The sequence below is a fragment of the Jatropha curcas genome, chromosome 1 (assembly GCF_041381405.1).
Source record: "Jatropha curcas cultivar XTBG-Jc1 chromosome 1, XTBG_Jcur_1.0, whole genome shotgun sequence".
Lineage (NCBI taxonomy): Eukaryota > Viridiplantae > Streptophyta > Magnoliopsida > Malpighiales > Euphorbiaceae > Jatropha > Jatropha curcas.
Window position 1 is genome coordinate 6,383,499 of NC_143151.1, and position 10,031 is coordinate 6,393,529.

Below are 10,031 nucleotides of genomic sequence, written 5' to 3' on the forward strand. Positions count from 1 at the left end.
TAACACGATGAAAAAAATTTAAGTTTCTGAGAACAAAGCAATGAAAAATTGAAAAAGCATTTCAACAAACACCAACAGAATTACACAGCATTACAATAAATACGCCCAAAAAAGCAATTCATGGAACAAGGGAGAATGCTAATCTGACGAGTAAACCGCTAATTAACATCACATCATATAACGATCTCACCAAAGCATAAATGAAACAGCTTTCAAAATGTGATATATCCACCCAGTTTATAACGTTAACAGAAAATACAAATCATCGAATCCAGTCACCGCTATCATAAATCTCTCATTTCCTATGGCATGCCTAACAAAATCTTCTAACTTCGATCCTCCCGATATCTCTCAACAAAAATTTAATTCCATTTACTTCCCACCATGTTTGGCCTTAGAGTGAGACTGCAGAGCACCATCCGAGCCAAATGACCTGTAAAATTAATCAAGATTCCCAGTAAGCTTGCATTGATCTCATTATGGGATTCGCAAAACTTTCAGTATCTGACTAAACATACCTGTCGCAAGATTTGCAAGAAAATTGACCTCCAGATTTCGGTGACTTCGCATTGCTGCCGACTGCAGCAGTTTTTGCAGCACCCTTAGCTGGATGGGGAGTTGCAGTATGGCCGCCCTTCTTACCGTCTGATCCACAGAAAGAAATACAGTTAATATTCAAGAGGATATAAAAATAAAAAATAAAAAAAAACTTTTGGCTCCATTGAAATATATATATATATATATATATATATATATATATATATATAGAGAGAGAGAGAGAGAGAGAGAGAGAGGAGAACTTGAGCCTTGTAGAACTTGTTTAGGTGTATACCAAATATTCAATTGTTTTCAAACTATTTAGGCATGTACAGCCCATTACATAAATATATTCATTGGGAAGTTACAAAATCCAAACATCATCAATAACTTCGTATCAAGACATTTACCATCTAAAAAAGACGGTGCAGAAAAAAATGATTAGGGAAAAAGATAAAGCAGCCAAAAATGTAGCCAATTAACATACCAGTCTTCTGAGGAGTAACTGATTTTATCTTCTTCGAGGGGACAGGTGTCTTTGTTGCAGAGTCATTGGGCCTCTTTTTGCCTTTTTCAGCCTATTCAATATGACAAAAGAACCAGCAATCACGCCTCTAAAATCCAAAGCTTTCAATTTATATACTTGTCAATCACTAGCACATTAAAATAAACTACCTTCTTTGGGGTCTCCTCATCTTCACTCTCAGACTCATCCTCATCCTCATCATCTGAATCAACAGACATTCCCTGCAAAAAAAGAGAGTCACCAACTTTACTTCTAAAGGCCCAGGGGTTACATAAGGCCATTTTTATCCAGTGATTGAGAAATTGAAACAACAAAAAATTGAGACCACATCTAGTTTCAAGAGGACCACTCCAAGGAAACATTCATCTCCTATCAAAGCAAAAACACACTAGCATATAACATCAATAAAACAACTGATTCAACAAAGCATTATTTGCACCAGTTTCATGGAAATGCACCAGTTTCTGGAACTTTTTGTAATTTAAGTTCATCACAAAAAACTATATCTTTTTCTGTAAACCCCGACTCGTTTAACTTTTTTATCCAAAAGAAGAAAAAGGGAGTATTTACAATCACCACAGATGCAGCAAACTCTACAGTCCAATTAGAAGAAAGATTCAAGAAACCAATAACAAAATTAAATTTGAAATCCAATTATAATAGAAAAGGTCAAGATATCACACAACATGCAATTTAGAATCCAGCATGTCTTTGTCCATGCTACTTTCTTTCATTACACAAGGGTAATATTGCACATTGAGCTAGCAAGTATATAAAGCAGATACCTCTTCAGAGCCATCCTCACTATCAGATTCGTCATCTTCATCGTCTGAATCATCATCATCTGATTCATCTTCATCAGATTCATCCTCTGCTTTCTGTCCTTTGCTTGGCTCTGCAGGCTTAGGCTTTTGTTTTGCGGGAGAATCAGGCTTAGGCTTGCCAGCAATAGCCTTTACAGGCTCAACATGTGGCTTTCCTGAAATAATTTATAAATCAAAAGATGAGGATTCATTTAAAAAACAATTGACATTCATTCAGCACAAAGAAAGAAATACCATTGTCTGCATTCACCAATGGAAGTGGCTTGTCCTCTTCTGAGTCCTCATCTGCATAAATCAAAGGGTTCAGTATACTTTGCAAACAGATTACAAAAATCAGTACTATGTATAGCAGCGTTCGTCATAGGACTCACCAGAATACATAGTGATCACAAGAAGACAGCCAGAGCATATGGTCAAGGAAACTACAAATGGTACTAATTTATTAAATCACCAAGGAATTCTAAATAAAACAATAATATTATTATTTTATATTATCCATTATTGCAAACTTGCAACACAATCAATTGTAAGACCTAAGGTTAACATCAAGACTTCATGCATAAAGTAGAAGATCAAAATCAAAAGTTCTTGAACACAATATTTTTAAGTTCAGGATGCTCTAATTGTTCTCAGGTTGATCAAATGCACATTGTTCTGGGGAGTAAATAGTGGGATAAGCATCACAAGCAACAAAAGGGAAAATAAAAAAATTAAAAAAAAAAGGTATAGTACAACAAGGATATTCTTCTTCATCTGGCATAAGGGTTTGATAACCACAGAAGTAAACGCTGCCATTCTTCCAGTTGTGAGATAGTTCCACCTCTTTCTCGAAGACCAAATCAAGCGAAATCTGAGGTATGTTTTCGGTAGAAAGAGTACCCAGTACAAGCTTCTTGTCATCAACCTTCACAAATAGGGGAACTGATTCATTTCCTTTTTCTTTCTTTGACTCACCTAGAGCCGCCTGAGAGACAAAAAATCAATGTTTAGCAAGATAAACAAAAACCAAAACAACATCAAACTAAGGAACATAAGGCGATAAAATGTTATTAAATCAAACAAAATTGAATAGCAAACCTGAGAAAGATGTAATATACTATCAGATTCGGGTTTTACTTTGAGAGGCTCTCCAGCCTTGACTTCAACACCTAATAGAATGAGAAGAATTAGACATAAATATACAATACCTATATTTAAAATAACAAGAAAACCAAAATAAACAAACTGCCTCCACATAAGTGAATTTTTCAAGTCAATCATAACAATAGTCAAAATAAAGGTACACCATGAGCTCACTAAAATCATGACATAATAATGACAAGTTCATAATTTTCAGACAAGTTCAAATAATAATGACATAATAAAACAAGTCACAAAAACAAAGACCACGAGCGCACTAAAATTTATCTCCCTTCTGCAGGACTACTTTCACAAAACAAAAATCTCCACAACAAGAGTACTTAAAAGTTCTCTCAGCACATCATTTTTTATTTACAAATAGGTCAAGATACAAACAATAAACAAACAAATAAAAAGTATGGATTGCCTATAACAGAACCCATTTTCAATACACTTTTAATAAAGTTAGCAACCTTAAACCATACAGGGAGTTAAGGAAATAGATTTGATAAGGTTAAAGAATAAAATTGAACTGGATGTTAACCTCGTAGCAGTTCATTTTAAGATTGAAGGAAAGCATAGTCTGGTTAGCAACTCCAAAATCCTCTTTTAAGTGTAAAGTACCACAAATATTAAACTTAAACCCCCCCCCCCCCTTCAAACCCAAGCAAATAGACAAAGTTATCTTTCTTTACAGTAAATTCCCATGCAATACCCTAGATACGAAAAGAGAATACCTAGACAAAAAAAAAAAAACACTAAAAAAATATGATTAAACAAAAAAGGCACGAAAGACCATTTATGAGTTCCATATTTAGCCGCCAAAGCTGCTCCAAAAACACCGAAATATAAACTCATAAACAAAACCAAAGTCCGGAAAAAGCATAAGCAATCAGAGAAATGAACAAAAAAAAAAAAAAAGACAACCATACAAACAAAACGAAATCCAGCGAAACATACGGTAATAGAAAACAGAATAAATCAGAGAAACCATAGCAGAAAATGAATGAATCAGGAAAAAAAAAAAAAAAAAAAAAAAAGAGAAATGAAACTTACCCCAGAATTCCATAGAGGATGACAGAGAGAAAGGGAGAAGGCTAGGGTTTTAGAGAAGACGTCGAGAGTATCGGGACAGTGAAAGAGGCGGATTAAATGAAGGTTTTGAGTGCATTTATAAGGGTTTTGTGATCCAGACTAGGGTTTTGAATGGGAGTAGCTGATTTTGGGCCCCCATTTAAGGGCCTTTTCTTCCTTTTTCTTTATAAAGAAATTTTTTTATTTCACAGTGAATGGGTAACAGCATTAATCGGCGAGCAGTACATTGAACCTGCGCTCAGGGCTAAAATCAAAATCGATTTTTTTTAATTTTAAACTGTTTCTGCACATTTGTGGAATTTATTTAAAAATTTAAAATATTATATTTATAATAAAAAAATATATAAATTTAAATTGTACGATTTGAATTTTATAGAATTAGAATGTCTATCTTAAATTCTATTAAAATTGATAAAATTTGTAAATAAATTTTATAAAATTGACCATTAAAATATTTACTAATAAAATTACCCTCTACTATAAAACTCAACTATGTTTACTTTTTTTTTTCTTTTTATTTATTTTCTTTAGAAAATTCCAAACCATAACAGTGATATTTTTTTTAATCCAATAATGATGTTAGTTTATATTTCTTTTTCCTTTTTATTTTTTTTCTTAAATCAATAACATTTTTTACATCAATTAAAAATAATTATTATGATGAATGTTACTGTTTATATAATTAATTAATTAGCATGGAATATTAGTGTACTTATTTATATGAAATTTATTATTTATATTTTAATAAAAAATGACAAGTTATTATATTGTACATAATAAATATAACTTGTGTTTGTTATTTATTTTTATTAAATTATTATGTCAAGAATGTTATAAGAAATAAAGACAAATGAATTTTCATTTAAGAATTTATTCCAAATATAATTTTGTGGAACTGAATTAAAATCTTTATTTTAAATTATAACACATCAAACATGATAAATTCATTTACAAATAAATTTTATCTGAAATTCATTAACAAATGAATTTTATAATCATGATTCATTTCTTACTAACCGGTCGATAAATTCTCATCTCATTTTCGGAATTTTGATGTGATCCTATGTATTAGGTATCAGTGCTTCTATGATGCGGCCAGTGTAGTTTATCTTTGTTAATTCTTTATTTCTTATTGTAACCAAAAAACAAATTCCGTCTTATTTTTTGTTTTTTTATAATTTTAGTGAATCATTGAGCAATTTTCAATTTTACTAAAACTGGCTTGGACCACTAATTGAACCAATAGTTTCATGTCAATTTCAGTTTTATAATTGGAACAATTTTTATTATGGTTCAAAACCAAAACCTCTAACTCAATTTCGGTCCAATTTTCATCGAGCTAGCTTTCCTTTTGGTGCATGTCGTTTTTGTTTTTTCCCTTTAATTTCCATGTCGTTTTTATTTAATAGCATCAACAATACATTTCTCACTTAATCAAACTTCAAATGGACAAGAAAATGATCGAAATGTATTTAATTCAAAATTATTAACCCCTTTATGTATTGATTGTTCTCTTTATTAGGGAATAGCTTTAGTTTAAAATATTAGAGGTGAATCTAAAATAGTGGAACAAAAGTTAGAGAAGGACAGGAGTAAAAAAATCAGATTTTAAACGCTTAAAACTTGTACAAATTAAATCACTATTGATATAATTGGTCCGTATACCTCCCTTACCTTTTGGAAAGCCTCCGCCCCCGTAAAACCTGTCTATTGGAGACTCTGATTTTCTAAGCAGCAAATCCTAATTTGAATTTTGCGATAATTACACCCTAAAATGAAAAATTAAGAGTGTTTATACTATATAATTAAATTAAGGGTTAAATTGCAATAAAAAATATATTTTCGTGGGACCTAATGGAAAATTCTTTTTCTTTTTGTGAACAAAGAGAAATATCATCATTAACATTATTATATTTTTGATATTGCTGGTTGGTTTAAATTATAAAGCTAAAATAATTAAATATATTTTTCAGTTTAAATAATGCTAATATATGTATATTCTGAAAATAATTGAGTACATGGATTGATGTTAGTTACAATATAAATATTAAAAATTCCAAATTCATCAAATCTTAGGATTATCAAATTGTTAAAATTTTTGTTTTTTGAAAATTTAATTTCAACTATCTTTCTCACGTACAATAAATATATAAATTAATACACAAACATATATGAACTAAAATGTAAGAAATCAACATACTAATTTTGAAGCCACTGTTCGAACTCGAAGTGCTTTCTATGAGTTAACTGCTTTCTATGAAAGCTAAATTTTGTAATAATCAACGGTATACTCAAGTGGTAGATGAAAGCTATTTTAAATTAGATTTTTTTTTCCTAGATGAGAGTTACTTTAAATTAGATTTTTTTTTTCCCTCTTCAATAGCATTGTTTCGACTTTCGAGTTTGGGTTTAAGTGTATTTTATTTTTGTTTATATTTTAGTTGAATGATTATTATTATCAAATATTTAATAATTAAATGTATTTAAAATATCAAAAATACAATTGATTATTAAAAATTTAAAAAAGGATATACAATAAAAGAATAATATTTTAAATATTTTTATTTATGTATTTATTTATGTATTGTCTCGTTTACTTTGATTAGTAATTCTTACTAATCACATGATGTTTAAGATTTAACATCATTACCGTAATTAAAATAAAATTAATAAATAAAAATATCAATTAAACTATTTAATATTTTAATAATATTTTTTTGTTAACGCTTTAGTAAACATCCAAACTAAATTGATTTGTTTCCATGTATAAAAAAAATTAATTAGTTTCCACAATACTTTAAATTTCAATTTCATATTTAAGAGAGTATTGATTATGATTTAATTAATAGAATGTATTAGAGTCATATTTAAATACTATAACTATATTAGAGTTTGAGTTAGAGATAAATTCATAAAAAGTGTAAATAATTTTTATTCATCAATTAAGCTATTAAACATTTTAATAATTCTTTTTTTCAGTTACTGCTTTGCCAAAAAAAAAAAATCCACAAAACCAAAAAGAAAATACAATCCGCAAGACAAAACAAAAAATAACCCGCAAAAAAAAAAAAAAAAAAAAAAAAAAAAAAAAAAAAAAACAAACAATCTGAATGACAGAGTTACCGTGATCAACCACTTTCCTACAAACAACTCTCATGGTAACACCATATGGTGCTAACAGTTCGACATGTTTCTTTTGTCCCTTCTAGGTGATCGGAAAATAAAAAAATAGTTTATATATTAAGATAATCATGTATTTACAAAAAAAAAAAAAAGAACAATCTGCAAGACCAATTCTTTAGCATTTTCTATAATGCAAAGAGAAAAAGAAAGACCCTGCATCTAATCGTTATATTTGTAAACACATCAAACAGGAGCTGCAAAGAATCATTAAAAAGCAACTAATAAAGAACTACAATAAAGTAATAATGAAAACGAATAAATATAAAAGCTAAAAAAAAAAAAAAACTAACGTCTATTTATGAAAGGCTTTGAGCAGAAATATAGAATAATATTGATAATACAATCACATGTAGCGCTCAAGAAACACAAAAAATAAAATAGTTGGAAAACAACACACTTATAGAGAAGTGCAAAAGCAAACTCTGAGTCTCCTCTGGGGCCTAACCGTATACATCCAAGTTCAATTGTATATAGCTAGATTTTAGGTTGAAAAATTTAAAAGATAATGTTTTAGTTGAATTAAATTAGGTTTTAAAAGAGAAGATTTTAGTTGAATTAGATTAGGGTTTAAAAGTTATAAATTATCATTACTATATATTAAATATTAAATTAAATAAATAATTATATTGGTTAATCAAAATAAAAAAAAATTATAGAAAAAGATAAGTGGAATATTAAACAAAGAGAACATCTCTTTGTTTCAGCTTTTATATATATATATATATATAATTTATTATTTTATTTTTTAATCAATCAAGATACAAGGCAATTTATTAAATATTAATAACAAATTAAATTATTATATTCTTATAATATTTAATATGTAATCAAATAATTTTTATAATTATTAATTTTTAATCAAATATTTTTTTTAACCAATTAAAATAGAGAAAATTTATAATTATTAATTTATCATTGTCCATTTTTATCACTTATGTCCATCCCAATATTATAGAATTATGGATAAGTCAATATAAAAATTAGTAAACAACTATTTGTAAAACTTTTAAAAGTTAATGAAAAAAATACCTAATGTATTAAAATTATCTAAAGGCATACTAATTAAATAAGAAGGCAAATGAATTTATTAAAAATGAGATATTTTTAAAAATTATTAGGATAATACAATCTTTTAATTAGTCAAAGAACGGTTTTAGAATAAGCAAATAATCATACAAAAGGATTTCCGACTTATTTTAAATATTTTTTTTACTTTATAAGTCAAACCAACAATTATTTTAAAAAAAAAAAAATTGACTGACTTAAAAGTCAAACAAAAAACCCCTATTAATTAACGTAACTTGGTGTTGTAAATCAATTATTTATCCCTTATACGTTTACCAATGAATTTTAAAATATGCAAAAGAGAATATATAACAACTAGTCGTGGTCCGCACTTCGCACACGATTATTTACACGTATATAAAATATAATTTTTATGGTATTATGTAAATTATATTTTAGAAAAAAACTGTATAAATTAATTTGATTTGAGGTTATTTTACATTTAGTTGCTTATGTTTAGTATTTAGCTATTCATACTCCATATCGACATTAGTTAGGTTCTTTAATGAAATAAATAACACTAACTTCTAATTATTCATATGATTTCTTGTATTAAACATTGACGAATTCACCGATTTTTATACTTTTCAAAAACATAAATATTTAATCAAATTATATATATAATATTCATGGATCAAAAAATATAAGTACACCAGTTGTATAGCAAATAGGAAAATACATAGGCTCGAATTTTGTATAGATTAGAGATTAAACAATTAATATAAAATTTTCTAAATTATCTAATTAAGAGTTTTAAATATTTTAAATTTATCCAAATCTAAATTGAAGAATATTATTTAGAAACAAATCTAAATAGCAAATGATTTGGCATTTGATCAACTTTTGACATTAAAAATAAGAAAAATTCTAAAAAATCTATAAATAAAAAAATAAATATAAAGATGATCCAAGCTTAGCAAAACAACAGAAATCACAAAAAAACTAAAAATACATTATTGTAAATATTTAAAGATTTTATTTTAAAAAATGACTATTTACGATTACTAAATCTCCATTGCATAGTGAACCTTGTAATGAAATGGAAGCTAGTATCGGAAGAAAACAAAGTAAATCTTTAGCTTTAGGTTTTGATCTCTCTTGTTTTTGCGCTTTTCTTTTTCTTTTTCTTTTTCTTTTTTTTTTTTTTTCCTTTGTCTTCTCCAAGAACCTGTAAGGCTAAGCACCAAAGAAGCAAAATAATACAAAATAAAAATAATAAAAAAAGGACAAATATAGAGAGAGAATTGAAAGCAAAATAATTAAGAAGCAATAAAAAATAAGATAAATCATTGGGAAAGAAAAAAAATGCCTAGAGAGAATTGAGATTGGATGGAAGGAGAATATACAGCCAAATAGTTTTAGATAGATGAAGATTCAAAAGCGTTGGTTATTATCATAAAATATTAATTTTTAAATTTTTATTAGTTGGTTTGGATTTCAAAAACTTATCAATATCCATATTAAATATTAAACATTAAATTGAAAAACTATTTGAATTGACCAATCAAAATATAAAAAATAAGAAAAAACTTCAAAATATAATGCTGAACAAATAGAAGCCTCCAATTTTTTGTTATCCTGATCTTTCAGTTCCAAAGATCAAATCAATACCTGTTATTAAATTAATTTTCTAACATCAGGAAAAAAAAAATCTAACAAACATATTTATCCATGATATCTCG

At 27.5% G+C, this 10,031-nt stretch overlaps 1 protein-coding gene across 1 annotated transcript; it reads right to left on the bottom strand.

Annotated features, from left to right (window-relative positions):
• Positions 1-41: 41 nt before the first annotated feature.
• Positions 42-4,218, bottom strand: LOC105637357 (histone deacetylase HDT1). Its single transcript, XM_089715613.1, has 10 exons — positions 4,063-4,218; positions 2,965-3,035; positions 2,631-2,851; positions 2,259-2,269; positions 2,122-2,172; positions 1,849-2,042; positions 1,213-1,284; positions 1,025-1,115; positions 519-645; positions 42-433 (listed from the first exon to the last, which is right to left on the bottom strand). The coding sequence occupies exons 1-10, from the start codon at positions 4,073-4,075 to the stop codon at positions 373-375; spliced, it is 912 nt and encodes a 303-aa protein (XP_089571739.1). The 5' UTR covers positions 4,076-4,218; the 3' UTR covers positions 42-372.
• Positions 4,219-10,031: the final 5,813 nt, after the last annotated feature.

Excerpts from the sequence above, each read along its gene's own strand:
- LOC105637357 (XM_089715613.1), bottom strand. Across the intron at positions 646-1,024 it reads AGTTACTCCTCAGAAGACTG|ACGGTAAGAAGGGCGGCCAT; the intron begins GTATGTTAATTG and ends TCTGTGGATCAG. Across the intron at positions 434-518 it reads TCTTGCAAATCTTGCGACAG|GTCATTTGGCTCGGATGGTG; the intron begins GTATGTTTAGTC and ends TTAATTTTACAG.